The sequence below is a fragment of the Mizuhopecten yessoensis genome, unplaced genomic scaffold (genome assembly GCF_002113885.1).
Source record: "Mizuhopecten yessoensis strain PY_sf001 unplaced genomic scaffold, ASM211388v2 scaffold9511, whole genome shotgun sequence".
In the NCBI taxonomy this organism is placed as follows: domain Eukaryota; kingdom Metazoa; phylum Mollusca; class Bivalvia; order Pectinida; family Pectinidae; genus Mizuhopecten; species Mizuhopecten yessoensis.
In genome coordinates, this window is record NW_018408084.1 from 165,756 (window position 1) to 186,384 (window position 20,629).

Here is a 20,629-nt window from a genome sequence, read left to right on the forward strand (position 1 = left end):
ACTGTGATAACTTGTCATGAATAACCTGAATGTACCAGTATATGTGTGCAATCTTATTTTTGACAATTATATTGCAGAATCATAATTAATATTAATGGAAAATTAAGGATATTTTTATTTTACTGGTACATGTATATACCTTGGAATAAACAAAAAATCATAATTAATTTTTACACATTGCAAATTGTAGTTCTGAGCCTGGCATAAACTTGGATAATACCGGTATATTAATTTCAAATGTGATAAGAAAAGCAGAAGGAGAATGTAAATATAAATACAAAGGTTAAAACATTTTTAAAATGGAAAGAAATCTTGAAAGAAAAGGTTAGTTGTGCTATATATATTTCTATAGTGTAGTGGTCATCACACTCGCCACTCTTTGGTGGGAGACCCAGGTTCAAATCCTGGTGGAAATAATAGTACAACTTGAAATTATGTTAATACTACAAGCATATAAACATAAACTACTAATTATATACAACTCATTTCCCATTACTTGGTACATTTCATATGAATATATATATATACTTGTTAATTTGTTCTTTATTGCATACAACAACAGGACATTCGAACATCTTGGTAGGCAGCGAGTATTACATTTATGATTTGTGAACTTAAGCTAGAAAATGGATATTTTTTTTGTTTTCAAAGTCTTGGTGTTGACCTCTTATGAATGCCTTTTGTCCATCATAGTAACCACTTCAGTTATGTTTATGCCGACGCCGGAGGGGGGGGGAGTGGGGGGTGTCATATAGTGTTGCCCATCCCGTCCCTTAAAGCCCTTAGCTGGGGCGCTGCAGGCGCCCGAGATCTACACTTTCATCACAAAGGTTACCGAACTATGTGCGATCGCATATAGGCAGTGCCTATTTCATATTAAACTCATAATTTCATATCAATTTCATATGAAATTAATAAACTCGTTTAATAAATTCAATATTACATGAACACTCGTGTCAGATCCTCTATTTCATGCACAGGGGTCTAGGACAGGGAAATTCCACCCGAGGGGTTTCAAGTTTGGTCAAACCCGAGGCTATGCCGACGGTTTTGCCAAATTTGAAAATCTAGAGGGTGGAATTTCCCTATCCTACACCCTTGGGTATGAAAGAGTATTTTTCTCTCATTCCAACCACCAGAATAAGCTCAGAAACCATGAAAATGTGTTTGGACTGGCTGACATTTTGAAAATATCAATTTTTCCCCTGAGCTTTTTAGACAAAAACGAATTAGCGTACCATATTTCTGAAAAGATTTTAATTTCATCACGTGGCCCTTTTCCGCATTGCGGCATAGAAGAGTTCCAAATTTGTGACGTCATTGTTGAGCTATTGTGTCACTTCACGTGAAATGGGGTGTAATATAGAAATTTCCTACACCCCTTTTTTACCCTGGACAGCTCTATCTTACACACAGGGAAATGAGAGAAAATATTCTTTTGAAAAGGATTCTTTCTATCAAATATAAAATCTATCCAGTACTTTTGTAGAAGTAAATTATAAACTCCCACATCCATTCTCTCATCTGATTGCCACAGTATACATATTTTTTGTATATTAATTACTATATGGAGTGCTCTCTCAATATTACAAGTCAAAATTATTTTATTTAGTGAGTAACTAGATAGGATGGTATGAACACAGTCCTACATGAATGTAAGTATAAACACTTCGGGCTTCTCTTTCTAACATAGATAATGGTGTATTGTAAATACATGAAGTAAATTATGTAAATATGATGTTCTTCCATCCTTTCTATAAAGTGATATAATATCACATATGGTCAAATACAATTATAGTTGTGAAGCATATAGCTGTATCTAAATATGTTTTAATGCAAAACAAACATACATTATGTACGGGACAAGGAATTTTTCCAATAAATGAATGAATTATCCAAAAATCAGAAACATTACATGATGGCGATCTGAAAACAGATAATTAAGTAACTCAAATACATAAAAAGAACAGATGTTCGAAAGCAGAGCGTTCCCATCCTCCATTGAACCTTTGGAGCTAATTTACAATTTCTTCTTTATCACTCGTATAGCAAAGTCCACCATGTTTCTCCATCGTTTAAGACGTACGTAAATGTCCTATAAAATAACCGATTAATAACGGTCAATGTTCGTTTCTTAAATCTAAACACTATCTTGGTATAGTCTTCTATAGCATGTTTCATATATTAACAACAATATTTATAACACAATTTTGAGAACAAAACTGAGATTCATGTTGTCAGCATAATTCGTCGAAATATGAATACCTTATTTTTGTGCTAAAAGATTAGTCTTTCGTCGTTGTCAGGTACTGTCCTGCAACTCCCCGAGGAAATCTAGTTGAAGATTAAAATAGCTCACACTTACCGACAAATAAGGATAAACCAAGTCTATACTTAATAGCTCCGATAGAACGTGAATTGCCTGTAAAGCTTAAGAAAAAATACTAGACCGCGTAATAGGAGCATTTATTGACGAATACAGCAGCCGACATTGTCTCTCGGGACATATTCCACAAATTTATAAAAACGATTCTGTGTGTCGCCAGCTATATTCGGCGCTCCAGTAGAGGTTTCAGTCGATATTCTCTTATCCCAGCTGTCCAACTAACTGAATCTATATCACTGTTTACGTTTCCCCGACGGTTTAAAGAAATTACTACAACGGTTAAGAAAACCAAGAATAAGGTACATTGTTTCCACCGAGACTTTCCCGTGTGTAAATGCAATGTCAGTTTGGATTTTGTGGCCCGTCAAATTAAATTACTTCAAAACTGCATGTTACCAGTACCATAACATTGTTTATTTCTTTATTGTTTTATTAACTAGCGTCCTTGGTACATTCAGATGTATGTTACGGTCGGCAAACCATTCATGACGGTTTACTTTCCGGTAGATATACCTTCACTCGTAGTATACACCGTACACAGAAGCCACAGCCACTAGTGAATCGTTCGTGTATGTGGTGGTACAGAAGTTGTCAGTAGAGGCGTCCCAGACACACCGACTGGCCATCTGCATAGTACTCTGGCCGTTGCACTGTCCAATGAAAACGTAAACGACGACTCTATATCGCGCCATGTTGAGCCCTCTTACTCTGTTCTTTATCGTCTGAGAAATGTCACATACCAATCTGTTGCAAATGCTTGAATTATACTTTACACTATGTAATGTCTGCTCCATCACTTCTTGAGCTATGGATTTAATATCATTTGTCTTGAAAATTTGACCTTGATCAGGCTGCATTTTATACGTGTTTTCCATTTTTTCTTTAGGGAATTTGAGCTCGTCTAATCCGGGGATGCTCAATCGTCCTTTTGTTGCTCTCCGTACCTGCAGCAGGGAGGTTATTGATGATGCAATCCCTTTGAAAGTGGACCGTCTGCGATTGGAAACAACTGGTTTAGATTCATCTATCTGAACCCCCGACGATGCCTTGGACATGATGGACGTTCGTCGCTGTTTCCATTGAGTGACCAAGGTGTCGCCGTCTCCGGATTGAAGCTTAGAATCAGCGGTGGTCGCACTGGCCTGTGTGTAGGCAAAATACATTTATCAGTTCACGGATAACTATAGATGGCCCCAGTTTATATCAATACTGATACAAGATGAAGTAGCTTCGTATTACCTTGAGCATATAGAGTATATACTTTATTAAGTTATTCATATCAATTTTTAATCAAGCGACTAAATGGAGAATATACACATATAAAAGAGAGCTTGGCGTAGAACATGTGTTAATTGTATTTGTCTGCATATATAGACCTTCACGGACTCGCTACTAGCGCACATTGTCTCCCAGTTCATGTGATGATGATATATGCATTGACAGATTATTGCAGATATCAAAATTGTACAATTTCTCTCGTCAGTTTAATGTGAAACTTATTTCAAAACCTTGAGCGTAACTCTGCGTCAAACATGTCAGAGAGTTGTCGCCCGTTAATACACTGTGAATATTGGATCGATTACACTACTGCCATGCCACCTTTAAAGCATCTCATTTGTTGTTGTTTTTTTTGTGTTTATTGCTGTTAAATGTATCACAAGGATGTAGAAATGCATTTTTATTGATCGTATATCAACTGTTTGTACGCAACCATTCGGCGTGTTTGTATTTTATGGGTGTAGTATCACTAGTGAGGACGTACGTATCTACGGGTTGGTACTTTCATGTGTCGTTTTTCAACTTTAAAGTTCAATAAAGTGAAGCATTTTGAACACGCTAATAGGGCAATCGGAGAACTGATTCACGTTACCGCTGCGTTGTGGCGGACAGTTAAAAGCATATCCGTAACTTCATCGACCAAAAGATTCCATCTCTAGGATTAAAAAGTGCGTTTATATTGACTTAAGTAAGAGGTTGTTTTGCAAATGCGTTACATTTTATATCCGTATCGTATTTATGGCAAAATGATGGATACCAGCACAGAAACCAACATGTCAAGATCATTCAGGATACCACTGTTCGGGAGAAAATAGTAATACCAAGACATCTAAGAATATGCCTGCCACTAGTTTATCTCCATTGAACAACGATTATTAATAGGGAAAAAAACTTTATGCAGTTCTTGTTTTTTCTTGAATTACGAAAATATCTTGTATCGATTTTGTTTAATGTTTTCATATAAGTAATCTGGATAGTAAACAGAATTTTTTTTACAAATCTTCAGTCTCATATTGAGGTTTCGATATTTGTAAGCACGAATATTCTTAATACATTATGAATACCAGAGAAATATACAGTACGCTATAATTAGCTGGTATTTTAAAACAAAGTCGAATGTAAATCTGGGTCATTGCTTATATGGTAATTGAACAACACCAGCTTGCGGTCACATACAATCAGACAGCTAACAGACCAGTAATAATTCACTTGTAGACCACATTAAAGAGAAGAGAAGGCAATCGAAAGTGACAACTATCTATAAAACCATAGTTATTAACAGACCAAAAGATTCGGATTTGTATATATAACTATATAAGAGGAAAAATCAGTTTACCTGTGATGGTGATTCAGGTTGCGCCATGTTTTCCTGAAAAAAAAAATTCAACATTAACATTTGTAATGCGATTGTTTAATAGCAATAATTATAATCTAGTTATTCAGTGGAAATGAAATAAGAGAAAACGTCCGCGAAAACTAAGAGGATATAACAATAAAAAGTACATACTATTGTTCAACACAAAACGAGGAGATCAGAGCTAGCAGAAACATATGTCAAACAAAACAAGGATAACCTCAGTTAATATCGGCAAAAACAAAACAAGGACATCGGGATAACCTCAGTTGATACACCACTAATGCGGTACGGTCGCTACATATTACCGCATATAACATACACATATACAAGTTCTTGACGCGCAAACACATAATAAATATAAGGTTTTAAACGCGCACACCTTATTCATATTAATCCAATACACCAATGTACCGATTTTACTGAAAATACTTCCTCTCTGCTAGATCTTATTCTTGTCAGCAACCATTCAATAATAAATCAAACATTTGTTGGTGAATCGTTCCTAGACCAACCATTACGATATCACTGACCTGTATTTGGAATTTTTAATTCTACCAAAACTACAGCTAAATCCTTCAATAGTAAGGTATGGCTTTACAAGCACGCTGATTTTTAAAAGTATAAAACGATGGTAATGAATACGGACTGGTCATTTCTTGACTCAAATAACATAGATGAATCATGTAGAAATCTGACAGGCATATTAGAGAGAATTTTCCATGTCTGTATTTCAAATAAAACTATTGTGGTTAAAAGTAGAGATCTACCTTGGATGTGTCACGATATAAAAAAGTTGATTTCAAAACGTAAAAAAAAATACATAAAAGGGCAAAACAGACTAATAGAGATTGTGACAGGTTAGAGTTAGACATATACGCTATAAGTGTGTCAACCTAATTAGGCAGTCCAAAGACAAGTATCTCAACAAACTGTCGCTAGAACTATCTGTCCCAAATCGTTCAAAGTCATGGTGGAAAGTTCTTAACAAATTCATGAAAACAGACACAAAAAATCCCACATCCCTGTCATTATTAGTGATGGAAATTATTACGATGACGATGCTGACAAGGCTAATATTTTCAATTCTTATTTTTCTAGCCAAGCTAGAGTTGATGATTCCGCTACCGTACTTCCGGAAGATAACTGGTGTATCTCTCCCAACAAACTTGGTCAAATTATAATAACAAGCGATGACGTCAAAGATATACTGGTTAATCTGGATCCGTCGAAAGCAGTTGGACCCGACCTAGTTAGCCCCAAAGTCTTAAAAGAGACAGCCAATGTTCTTTGTAATCCTCTTGCCTTCTTTTTTAACAAATGTCTTGCCACGTCTAAATTTCCATCGCCATGGAAAAGAGCTAACGTCATACCTGTTCATAAAGAAGGAAAACGAGATGACGTCAGGAATTATCGTCCCATATCTCTAATAAGTGTCTTAGGAAAAGTATTTGAACGCTTCATATTTAAATATTTGTACAATTTTCTTCGTCAAAATAGCCTTATTACTAGCTGTCAATCAGGTTTCACACCCGGCGACTCTACTATAAACCAATTACTTAGTATATCTAACGACTTTGGTAAAGCTCTAGACTCAGACAAAGAAATATTCGAGCAGTATTCTGTGATATCAGCAAGGCTTTCGACCGTGTCTGACATCGAGGCCTTCTTTTCAAACTTCAAAGACTTGGCATATGTGGAAAGTTATTAACCTGGTTTGAAGATTATCTTCTTGACAGAAAACAAAGAGTTAATTTAAATAATTTCAGTTCTAATTGGGCATCTATTAATGCCGGGGAACCCCAAGGCTCTATCATTGGACCTCTGCTCTTCTTGATGTACATTAATGATATTGTGTTTGATTTAAACTCCAATTACGACACATGAAATCCTGGAATCGGACTTAGACAAAATAAATGCATGGTTACGCCAGTGGCTTGTAGACTTTAACCCAAATAAATCTGAAACTATCGTCATAAGTAGGAAAAGAAACTCTCCCAACCACCATCTCTTACATACGAACCAAATTCCTATAAATAACGTATCTTTCCATCAGCACCTCGGAGTATTTTTCTCCTCAAACGGTAGTTGGTCAGATCATGTCAATTACATCATCTCTAAAACGTCACCTAAGCTCAACCTCATGCGAACCTTAAAATTCCAGCTTGATAGAAATACTTTACAATCTCTACTTGAGTATGGAGATATAGTGTGGGAGAACATTCCGAATGAGTTGGGAAAGACACTTGAAAACCTCAATATTGAAGCCGCTCGAATTGTAACAGATGCAACTAAATTAGTAAGCATTTACAAACTTTTCAATGAATCAGCTTGGGTCAGTTTATTCGATCGGAGGCAAAATCATAAATTTATCTAGTTCCATAAAATGTTCTATCAATATAAACCTGAATATTTATATAGCCTTATCACACGTACTGTATCGGAAGGGCATCGATATGATACCACAAACTCCGACCATTCCTTTATTACTCCAATATTGAGCAAAACTTCCTTTTATAAGCAGTCATATCTACCTTTTGTTATAGACCAATGGAATAGTCTTCCACAAAATGTACGATCAAATCCGTCTACTTCTGCTTTAAAATCCTATCTAGCCAAGCAACATACTAAGAAAACGCCTACCTATTACAACGTTGGTACCCGCAAGGGCTAAATATATCACGCACGACTACGAATGGAGTGTAGCTCCTTAAATGGTCATTTATTTGCTAAAAATATTTCTCCATCTCCATTATGCATGTGTGGTGAAGTCGAAGACAATAAACATGTTTGTATTGGAATGTAACAGGTACGATCAAATAAGAAGACGCTACCTACAGTATTTGCCCATAATATTACTTTGGAGTTATTATTATTTGGAGATGATTCGTTTTCATTGGCTGAAAATAAGTTAATATTTCTAGCTGTACAGAATTATGTACTTAAAACTGGCAGATTTTCTATAACTGAATAATATGACTTGTAAACTTGTACAATATATATCTTACCCCAACCATCTTACTCTTAGGAAGATTAAACTATTGTTATTTCCATTAATTATTGGTATATATATATATGCGTGTGATGTGTGTATGAATGGTGTTATCACGTATTGAATATACAATGTATTAGTTGTTGTTTAGTATACTTGGTGATAGGTTTACATTAGTGTCTGTGACACTTGTTCCTATTTCCCTTTGTCTTTAACTTCATTGAACTGAAATAAAAGAAAATTTAAACTAATCCAATACAGACATATTTATCTTGACACATTCGTTCAGACGATCAACTTTCTTAGTATATTCTTTTATAATTATGTACGATATGGGAATAAATGTTACTCAATTTGCAATTATTTCCCATTTCGGTTTCAGGAAAAAGTTTAAATCAACGCGCAAATACGATAACTGTATATTGCACGACAATATCAGAACTAGCATGCAACGAGTTTAGTACTGGGTAATAAGCCCGCAGTAGTCTAGATCTCAACCACACACTAAAGACATTGAGTCTGCTGTAATACCTCCTATTGTTTTGGTACTACTGTAATACTTTGCCGTCTGAATGCCAATGGTGTTTCTTCAAACAGAATTGACACATAATTACCTATCAGAAAACTCACTAAATAAATATAACACTATTAAGGTTCCATCTAATGTTGTATATACGTGTGTTATTAAATTAAAGGCTTTCCCCGCTACCGGTAACATATTCTATTACGCCCAGGAGAATTCATATCCAACTTTCCTCTTTATATATAGGGGGTAATAAAAACAACCAATGAATGCAGTACTATCATCACAACAGTAAATAGACAATTTTGGTTTTACTGCAATGCGTTTCAGTAGTTACTCTCAGTCAAGTGATGTCTTGTCTTACAAACGGAACAACCCAAGTAAAAGTAGTGGCCGGATGGCACAGTGGATAGCGCACTTGCCCTTCACGAAGGCGGCCGGTGTTCGATTCCCCTGTCGGACGTGAAAAGGTATGGGGTCAACTGCCCGATCACATAGGTTTTCTCCGGGTACTCCGGTTTCTTCATACATCAAGACCCCCAGCGCGCTAACATCCGGGCCAACATGAGTGATTAAAATAAGTTAAATAACTTCTTTCATAATTGTTGTAAAAATAATAAGTTATCATTTTTCAAGTAATTTCAATCGACTGTTAATATAATTGTATCGTATGACTTGATCCACTTGTAGTACAATGTATTCGATAAACAATTTAATAATTCATAGGGTAATTAAAGTCATTAAAATAGAGAAATGATTAACTTTACTTTTATTAATTTAAATAAAACACCTAAGTATTTAATCGATTTGCCCAAAGCAATACAAATCATGGAAACGTCCAATAGCAGAGAAGGATTTTTGTAAACGACGGGGGCCGCGATGGCCAAGTCGTTAAGGCGTCTGGCATTCTGCTACCACTAGCCCTCCGCCACCGGCTTTCCTCAAACACCTTTAATGCGGCGTTCACACAGTGCCAATTATAGCTCCCGTGTTTGGGATCAGACAGCGCTACGACACGAAAGCGAAAAGTCGGATTACTATCCTCAATGATCTGGAGTGTCCTATCATTGTCTGAACGCCGTAACAGAGTCCTACGGATCGGGAAAGGTCCGTAGAGGTCGGCCAATCACTGCCGACAGTTAGGCGCGTCCCGTAACATTCGAGAAACTCAACCGATTTTGTCTAGTCGGCTTACAATCGTGACTATATCGTGACAGATACTGCTGTATCGGATCAAAATCGTAACAATATCCTGTGTTGTCTGGACGGTGTTTAGACGGTGTCGTGTGGATCAGGACGCTGTCGTGATGAACGGTCAAGGTTTGGAGAGTTTTTTCATTGCCGTTTCCAGCCGATTAAGTTCAAATTGCGTCCAGATCTTGCCGAATGCGTTCAATGTCGGATCTCTGTCGGATCGCGTTCGGGAGAATCGGGAGAATCGGGACCCCGTCGGGAAATATTCGGTCGTTTTTAACCATGCGGAAGATACAAATCGGATCAGATTCGGATTGAGAACGGGAGAATTGGGACGAATTCGGCAGGAAACGGCTGAATCGGGAGGCTTCCTGAGCAATATCTGATTGTTGTCATGATCAAATAAACGTTTTCACAAATTTGTGAATTTCCCGCCACGAATAACAGGATCTTGAACAGACTTTTGACAAATTTTTATCGGGAGTGGTCCTTTCAAGGACGGCAGTAAAAATCCTTAATGTGTGACTGAGGCTTAAATGACCTTAGCTGTAAAAAGGACGTTAAACACACACAAACCAAACCAAAAGTGAAACGACACTCGACGATTTTGAAATTGTATTTTGACGAAAAGAACACATATTTGCAACTCTTAAATGACGTGTATTACTGAAGATTAGATTTTTTTTCGGGGTTTTTTTGAGGGCCAAATCTTAACTACAAAAACAATCATAAGCTAACAGTTACAAAATATATTTTACCAATTTACACATTTATACTTCTAATTTAATAAAGCAACTGACATACTGATGCGGTTCATGAACGTGTTCATACAGGCTTAGCCTAATCAAGGGTCACTTTTTTGTAAACTTCTCCTTTATCCCTGCATGTAAATCGCAACAATTAGAAGGAACTCGTCTTTTACTCATCAAAAATTAGAGGAAACTCGTCCTTTACTCATCAAAAATTAGAGGAAACTCGTCCTCTACTCATCAAAAATTAGAGGGAACTCGTCCTTTACTCATCGAAAATTAAAGTAACATCGTCCTTAAATCACTGAAAGTTAGAGGGAACTAGTCCCTAACTCCCCGAAAATTAGAGGGAACTCGTCCTTTACTCACCGAAAATTAGAGGGAACTCGTCCTTTACCCATCGAAAATTAGAGGAACCTCGTCCTTAACTCATCGAAAACTAGAGGGAACTCGTCCTTAACTCATCGAAAATTAGAGGGAGCTCGTCTTAACTCACCGAAAATTTGAGGAACCTCGTCCTTAGTTCACCGAAAATTAGAGGAGCCTCGTCCTTAGTTCACCGAAAATTAGAGGGAGCTTGTCCTTTACTCATCGAAAATTAGAGGGAACTTGTCCTTTACTCATCGAAAATTAGAGGAACCTCGTCTTAACTCATCGAAAATTAGAGGGAACTCGTTCTTAAATCACCGAAAGTTAGAGGGAACTTAGTTAGTGGTCGACATAAAATGTACAATATTTACAGCATGAACACAACAATGACAATTACCCAACATAGCATAGATGAGTATATAGTAACACAGGTAGTTTATGTTACTGGCTAGAGTTAGTAAAACAATCTAACAGTATTTAAGAGAAGTGCTTTCATACTTCTCATGATGCAAAAACATCTTATAAAACACATAGAAATGAGTGTCCAATATACACACATTGAGTATCTGGGTGGAACTTCGTGCTTAGACATGACACGTCTACACCTAAGTCTGTTACATTTACGACTGATGGCATCATAGTCTACACAGTGACGGAGTCACGTGTTGGAACTTGAAAGACAATTACAGTTAACTATGTATCTTAGTATCCTGTTGGATTAGGACTTGGTTTATTTTATAAAGAAACATTAACACATCAAAAACTCAATTAGTCAATAGTGTGTAACCAATAGAACCCCTTACAAATCCAACAACAGCAGTTCAGGTTAACACGAACAATACAGCTGTACTTAGTGTAGGTCAAGGTTACTTGGCTCGCTCACGCTTTATTAACACCATTTAAATACAGCTTATATCATCAGTGAATATAAAACCCCACATCAACACAAATATTGATTTCATACTAATCCTAATACCCTCCATTTGGAGTTAATACATTCGGATGTGGCGGTGTAACCAATACACTTGTGGAAGTTCTAAAGAGCTTAACACTATTAAATCTTAGTGTTATGTGACATTACAAACATAGACCACCAACACTTACATAAGTACATCTATAGCCGCTATGTCTGTGTCTGCTTATATCAACAGCACTGAGGATTAACTATTTAAGAGCTATCGTTACTGATTAATGACTATTTAAGAGCTATTGTAGAACAATGTAGGTATTAATTTAAATCTATGAATAGTAAGTACAATCGATATACACTGTAAACAAAACAGCGGTAACGATGGGTCTATACATATAAACGAAACATACATCTACAATTGTGATGAGTATGTGATTAAGATTTCACATCCTTGGAACAGCTTAGGTTATGTATGGTGGCTTATTTGTGCCATTTCGTTATTTCGTAAAGTTAAAATGTCATTGTTTCGTTATTTTGCGGTGTGATCACGATATTTAGTGAAGTTAAAATCTCGTTGTTTCTTTATTTCGCGGCGAGATCACGACATTTAGTAAAGTTAAATTCTCGTTGTTTCTTTATTTCGCGGCGAGATCACGACATTTAGGTAAGTTAAAATGTCGTTTCGTTAATTTGCGCCAAGATCACAACATTTTAAACTTATTTAATGTCGTCGTTTCGCCTCGAAATAAAGACACAACGAAATAGCACACACATACGGGCTGGTAATGAGACATCTAAACCTATAACAAGACACAACATAAATTATATATCAACACATAAACAATGCATAAACATATGTACTATTAACTTTAATTCGTCCTACGAAGTATTCATGACATGGATAAAGAAAAAGTTGTGTTTAATTGTTACATGTTTTTGGGGTTTAGATCGACTTCCGGTAAAAATGCCACCCCTATTGATCATATATATGGATATGATCATTGGGGTGTCATTTTTATCGAAAGACGATCTAAACCCCTGAAACATGTAAAATTACTCTGAACACCTTAGTTTAGGTCCAAATATAGCTGTAACAAAGTATCAGGTCCCTGTGCTCTTTAATACTATGTGTAGGAAAGGTTTTGTTGATGCAGAGTGGGTAGGTCAGAACTTCAGTCTTTCAATTTAGTTGGTGATTCATTGGAAAACTGCCAAGATCATAGCATCTCATCTAAATGTAATGTCAAATCCTTAAAATGTACTTCAATGGTGATCAAAGAAACTGGTATGGTACGATTTTACTATAATAGTAGCTGAAAGCGTATAAAAACGCCTAACCTCGCGGTAAATATATATTACAGACAACCAAACGCACCAGAACGTAATGCATAGGTTAAATTAATGACATTTTATATTTCATTTCACCGCAATTCTTGTTCAAAATCCAGGTAGCCGTTCAGGGAGGCGCACAGTGAGTATTGGGATCCAACCTATACTATACTTAATCTTTTTGCATCACTTAATAAAGGCAAATCCATGAATGAACTTTATTTTAATGAACATTTAAATGAAGAATATAAAGTTACCGGGCCATTCATGGATCAATACTGCCTGTGGTGTTTAGGGGTGTAGTGTTCGACGGAATGCTCAATGGTACAGAATCTGTATATATTATAACGACCGATTTGGCTACCCTTGCGTGTGGTATTATTTTCTAATATCTTCGGATTGCTGTAGAAACAAGAATAAACAGTGTTCAAGTACATTTTACCTATACTTTTTATTTTTATTTCCAAACAGGTGATTCCAATGCGGGAAGTGTACCTCATAGAGTAGCAGAGCGTATACCTACATGTCTATGGTTAGTTTTGTAAAGGTGGTAGAGGATGGAGTTTTCTTGCTTGGAGCTATGTAAGACCCCCTAAAGCATCAACGTGTCTTATAGATGTTCTACGGATCTCTGTGTACTTAAATATAGAAGTTGCAGCTTACATATTTAGGCATAGGTGCTAGAAAGTAGAACACTATTTTATTCAATGGCATATTTCTGGCACGGGATTAATATCCTTCTACACCAGACTAAAATATGATAGTCGTGTTATGAAAACATAATATATCATATTTGAAAATTTCACCTCTGTGTATTAGCTCAAACGTAACTGTCACATTATCTCGTTCTGTGATAGGGTGTGAACTCGTGTCTGATGAAGATTTCTGCGTGAGTTCGGGAGCTGATTACCACACATTTATTGGTAATTATTGGGTATGCTTAATAGCTTCCTTGTAAGGAAGTGCTTCTCTTTCGGGGGTAAACTGTATGTATACAGTGTAAATGTCGCGTGTATTCTGTACTTACCCGCATACTCCCCGCAGACTGATTAAGATGTAGCGCATAGACAGTGTCTAAGAACGCTGGGCAAATTAAGTTTGTGTACAGGTAGGAATCATGTTTATTGGGGTGAACAAGTCCGTACTGATCCGTTGTGCATTTGTTCATCGTGTTTTGTCAATATACAAAGTGAGACCAGCAGCGAGAATGTTTCTGCAAAAGCGTGCCAAATGGGATTATCTAAGTATGCTTGATGTCCTGCATATAGATGTAAAGTGACATTTAAAGTTTGGCACTCGAAATAACATTTAACTGAAATTGAAGGCTACCGTGTGTATGCCGGTAATACTCCTCTCTCAGGCGAGAAAACTATCTAACATCATACTTTGTCATTGTCAGCTTGGCGTGTTTTTCATGATAAATCGACTCTCGATATTGCGAACAGTTTACCAAGACATACATCAACAAGGACATGACGAAAAACCTCGTTATCGCGAACGAAGACGAACGAATATCCTATTAGCTCTCGAAGCCCTAGATTCTAATGAAGCTATTTTCGTAAGCTCTCTCTTTATGGCTATAAATAGCTTTCTGTTTGGTGTCTTGAGATAAAAATTATAGAAATAAGCAAAAAAGACATATATCACTGCAAATATTTTACCATACATCAGTACTACATATACCACTGCAAATGGTTTACCACACATTAGTACTACATATGCCACTGCCAATAGTTACTACACATCAATACTACAATTATCACCACAAATAGTTTACCATACATCAGCACTACATATACCAATACAAATAATTTACCACACACCAATACTACATATACCACTACAAATAATTTACCACACATCAGTACTCAATATACCACTACAAATAATTAACCACATATCAGTACTACATATACCACCACAAAAGTTTACCATACATCAGTACTACATATACCACCACAAATAGTTTACCATACATCAGTTCTTCGTCTACTACTACAAATAGTTTACCACACAACAGTACCACATATACCACCACAAATAGGTTACCACAAATCAATACTACATATACCATTACGAATAGTTTATAATGCATCAGTACTACTTGCACCACTACACATAATTTACCACACATCAGTACTTTATGTACCACCACAAATAGTTTACCACAAATCAATAATACATATATCAATACAAATAGTTTACCATATATCAGTACTACATATACCACTATAAATAATTAACTACATCAGTACTTTATGTACCACCACAAATAGTTTACCACAAATCAATAATACATATATCAATACAAATAGTTTACCATATATCAGTACTACATATACCACTACAAATAATTTACTACATCAGTACTTTATGTACCATTACAAATAGTTTACCATAAATCAATAATACATATATCACTACAAATAATTTACCACCATCAGTACTACATATACCACTACAACTAACTTACCACACATCAGTACTAGATATACCACCACATTACTTACCACACATCAGTACTAGATATACCACCACAAATAGTTTACCATACATCAGTACTACATATACCACTACAACTAATTTAACACACATCAGTTCTTCGTGTACCACAACAAATAGTTTAAAACAAATCAATAATACATATATCACTACAAATAATTTACCACCATTAGTACTACATATACCACTACAACTAATTTACCACACATCAGTACTACATATACCACCACAAATAGTTTACCATGCATCAGTACTACATATACCACTACAGATAGTTTATAATACATCAGTGCTACTTGCACCACTACAAATATTTTACGACACATCAGTTCTTCATGTTTCACTACAAATAGTTTACCACACCTCAGTACTACGTGTACCACAACAAATAGTCTACCACACATAGATACTACATATACCACTACAAATAGTTCACCACACATCAGTACTAAATATACTGCTACAAATAATGCACCACACATCAGTTCTTCATGTACCACTACAAATATCTTACCACACTCCAGTATAAAGTGTTGTTGTGGTACACGTAATACTGGAGAGTGGTATGTTTTTGTAGCAGTATATGTACGTGTACCACAACACATAGTTTACTACACATCAGTACTACATATACCACAACACATAGTTTACCACACATCAGTACTACGTGTAACACAACAAAAATTTACCACACATTAGCACTACATATACCACTACAAATAGATTACCACACATCAAAACTACAAATACCACTTCAAATAGTTTACCACACATCAGTTCTTCATGTACCAATACAAATAGTTTACCACACTCCAGTATTACGTGTTGTTGTGGTACACGTAGTAATGGAGTGTGGGTTTTTTTGTAGCGGTATATGTACGTGTTCCACAACAAATAGTTTACTACACATCATTACTACATATACCACTACAAATAATTTACCACACAGCAGTTCTTCATGTTCCACTACAAATAGTTTACTACACATTAGTACTACATATACGACTAAATATAATTTACCACACATCAGTACTACATATACCACTACAAATTGGAGTAGTGGGACACTGGTAATACAGTGACACCTATTACCACTGTACTGTATGAGACTTGGAGTAGTGGGACACTGATAACACAGTGACACCTATTACCACTGTCCTGTAAGAGACTTGGAGTAGTGGGACACTGATAACACAGTGACACATATTACCACTGTAATGTAAGAGACTTGGAGAAGTGGGACACTGATAACACAGTGACACCTATCACCACTGTACTGTAAGAATCCTACAGAATTGGGACACTGATAACACAGTGACACCTATTACCGCTGTACAGTAAGAGACTTGGAGTATTGGGACACTGATAACACAGTGACACCTATTACCACTGTAATGTATGAGACTTGGTGTATTGGGACACTGATAACACAGTGACACCTATTACCACGTACTGTCCTGTAAGAGACTTGGAGTATTGGGACACTGATAACACAGTGACACATATTACCACTGTAATGTAAGAGACTTGGAGAAGTGGGACACTGATAACACAGTGACACCTATTACCACTGTACTGTAAGAATCCTACAGAATTGGGACACTGATAACACAGTGACACCTATTACCGCTGTACAGTAAGAGACTTGAATTAGTGGGACATTGATAACACAGTGACACCTATTACCACTGTACTGTATGAGACTTGGAGTATTGGGACACTGATACCACAGTGACACCTATTACCACTGTCCTGTAAGAATCCTACAGAATTGGGACACTGATAACACAGTAACACCTATTACCACGTACTGTACTGTAAGAGACTAGGGGAATGGGGACACTGATAACACAGTGACACCTATTACCACTGTACTGTAAGAGACTTGGAGTATTGGGACACTGATAACACAGCGACACCTATTACCACGTACTGTATGATACTTGGAGTATTGGGACACTGATATCATAGGGACCCTTATTACCACTGTACTGTAAGAATCCTACAGAATTGGGACACTGATAACACAGTGACACCTATTACCACTGTACTGTATGAGACTTGGAGTATTGCGACACTGATATCATTGTGACACCTATTACTGATAACACAGTAACACCTATTACCACGCACTGTACTGTAAGAGACTAGGGGAATGGGGACACTGATAACACAGTGACACCGATTACCACTGTACTGTAAGAGACTTGGTGTATTTGGACACTGATAACACGGTGACACTTATTACCACTGTACTGTATGAGACTTGGAGTATTGCGACACTGATATCATTGTGACACCTATTACTGATAACACAGTAACACCTATTACCACGTACTGTACTGTAAGAGACTAGGGGAATGGGGACACTGATAACACAGTGACACCGATTACCACTGTACTGTAAGAGACTTGGAGGATTGGGACACTGATAACACAGTGATAACTAGTACCACTGTACTGTAAGAGACTAGGGGAATGGGGACACTGAGAACACAGTGACACATATTACCACTGTACTGTAAGAGACTAGGGGAATGGGGACACTGAGAACACAGTGACACATATTACCACTGTACTGTAACAGACTTGGAGTATTGGGACACTGATAACATAGGGACCCTTATTACCACTGTACTGTAAGAATCCTACATAATTAGGACACTGATAACACAGTGACACATATTACCACTGTCCTGTAAGAATGCTACAGAATTGGGACACTGATAACACAGTAACACCTATTACCACGTACTGTACTGTAAGAGACTAGGGGAATGGGGACACTGATAACACAGTGACACCGATTACCACTGTACTGTAAGAGACTTGGAGGATTGGGACACTGATAACACAGTGATAACTATTACCACTGTACTGTAAGCGACTTGAGGTAGTGGGACACTGATAACACGGTGACACTTATTACCACTGTACTGTATGAGACTTGGAGTATTGGGACACTGATATCATTGTGACACCTATTACCACTGTACTGTAAGAATCCTACATAATTAGGACACTGATAACACAGTGACACCTATTACCACTGTCCTGTAAGAGACTTGGTGTATTGGGACACTGATATCGTAGGGACACTTATTACCACTGTCCTGTGAATCCTACAGAATTGGGACACTGATAACACAGTGACACCTATTAGTACTGTACTGTTAAAGACTTAGTGTATTGGGACACTGATATCACAGGGACACTTATTACCACTGTACTGTAAGAGACTTGGAGTATTGGGATACTGATAACACAGTGATAACTATTACCACTGTACTGTAAGAGACTTGGTGTATTGGGACACTGATATCGTAGGGACACTTATTACCACTGTCCTGTGAATCCTACAGAATTGGGACACTGATAACACAGTGACACCTATTAGTACTGTACTGTTAAAGACTTAGTGTATTGGGACACTGATATCATAGGGACACTTATTACCACTGTACTGTAAGAGACTTGGAGTATTGGGACACTGATAACACAGTGATAACTATTACCACTGTACTGTAAGAGACTTGGAGTAGTGGGACACTGATATCATAGGGACACTTATTACCACTGTCCTGTGAATCCTACAGAATGGGGACACTGATAACACAGTGACACCTATTACCACTGTACTGTAAGAGACTTGGAGTATTGGGACACTGATATCATTGTGACACCTATTACCACTGTCCTGTAAAAGACTTGGAGTAGTGGGACACTGATAACACAGTGACACCTATTACCACAGTCCTGTAAGAGACTTGGAGTATTGGGACACTGATAACACAGTGACACCTATTACCACTGTACTGTAAGAATCCTACATAATTAGGACACTGATAACACAGTAACACCTATTACCACTGTCTTGTAAGAGACTTGGAGTAGTGGGCCACTGGTAATACAGTGACACCTATTACAACTGAACTGTAAGAGACTTGGAGTAGTGGGACACTGGTAATACAGTGACACCTATTACAACTGTACTGTAAGAGACTTGGTGTATTGGGACACTGATAACACAGTGATACTTATTACCACTGTCCTGTAAGAGACTTGGAGTATTGCGACACTAAATAAATACAGAAATACCTATTCCCTATGTACTGCAAGAGAGAGTATTGGGTGCTTATTCGGAAACACATAAACAGAATGTTGTTTATTAAAAATACCATTTACAGGTAAAAGCTATTTTCTACCTTTTACCTTTGTTCATACCCCAACAACTCGTGCTAATGTTTCTCCAAATAGATATATATTTATATTCACATATAAACGTGAAAAGGAAATACATGTATACACAAGTAAGTTTCATTTTTAAACTAAACAGTTACTGTCGGGGGAAAAGAAACATAAAGAACTCACCTTACTAGGCACTGTGTTGTTTGCCTGGCCGTTTAACCTTTATAGTTACACGTGTTCTCTCTTCAACACCAAACTCTGTATTAACAGATTATCCGTTAAAGAGTCCACACCGCTATGTAGAGAGGTAATCTACCTGACGGGAAAGAAGTCACTACTTATGTGTTAATCTCGGCATTACATGTTGTAATGGTATTTCATCAAGTCACGTGTTGACATCGCAATATACACATGGTCCAATAATTGACCATTCAATAAAATAACGTTAATTCCTAAATTAGTTCAAAGTAATGCTGCATATGTCCAATACTACATATAACAAAAGACGAAAAGTATGTAACAAAACGACTGTGTATCAATAAGGTTTTGTTGAATCAAAGCATGAGAGTGATTATCCTCAGTGATGCTATGTAAAACAGGTTAGATCTTGGCAAATATGAACAGGTGTACATGTATGTACAAGTCTATGCCTATTCGTACCTTCTCTGCAGCGGAATTAACACAGGAATGTGTCAAAGGAAGGTTATATTACAAAGGGAGTATATAACAAAGGAAGTGAAATAGCAAATAAGGTGAATAAGAAGTTAATATAACAAAGGAAGTGAATATAGCAAATAAAATGAATATAACAAAGGGAGTAAATACTATAAAAGAAGTTAATGTAACGAAGGAAGT

General features: G+C 36.8%; 1 protein-coding gene across 1 annotated transcript; it reads right to left on the bottom strand.

The window, feature by feature from the left end:
• Window positions 1-1,396: 1,396 nt before the first annotated feature.
• On the bottom strand, window positions 1,397-20,174 carry LOC110458261 (tctex1 domain-containing protein 1-A-like). The gene is made up of 3 exons (XM_021509874.1): window positions 19,958-20,174; window positions 5,001-5,033; window positions 1,397-3,528 (listed from the first exon to the last, which is right to left on the bottom strand). Exons 2-3 carry the CDS (start codon window positions 5,025-5,027, stop codon window positions 2,902-2,904), a joined length of 654 nt encoding a protein of 217 aa, XP_021365549.1. The 5' UTR covers window positions 5,028-5,033; window positions 19,958-20,174; the 3' UTR covers window positions 1,397-2,901.
• Window positions 20,175-20,629: the final 455 nt, after the last annotated feature.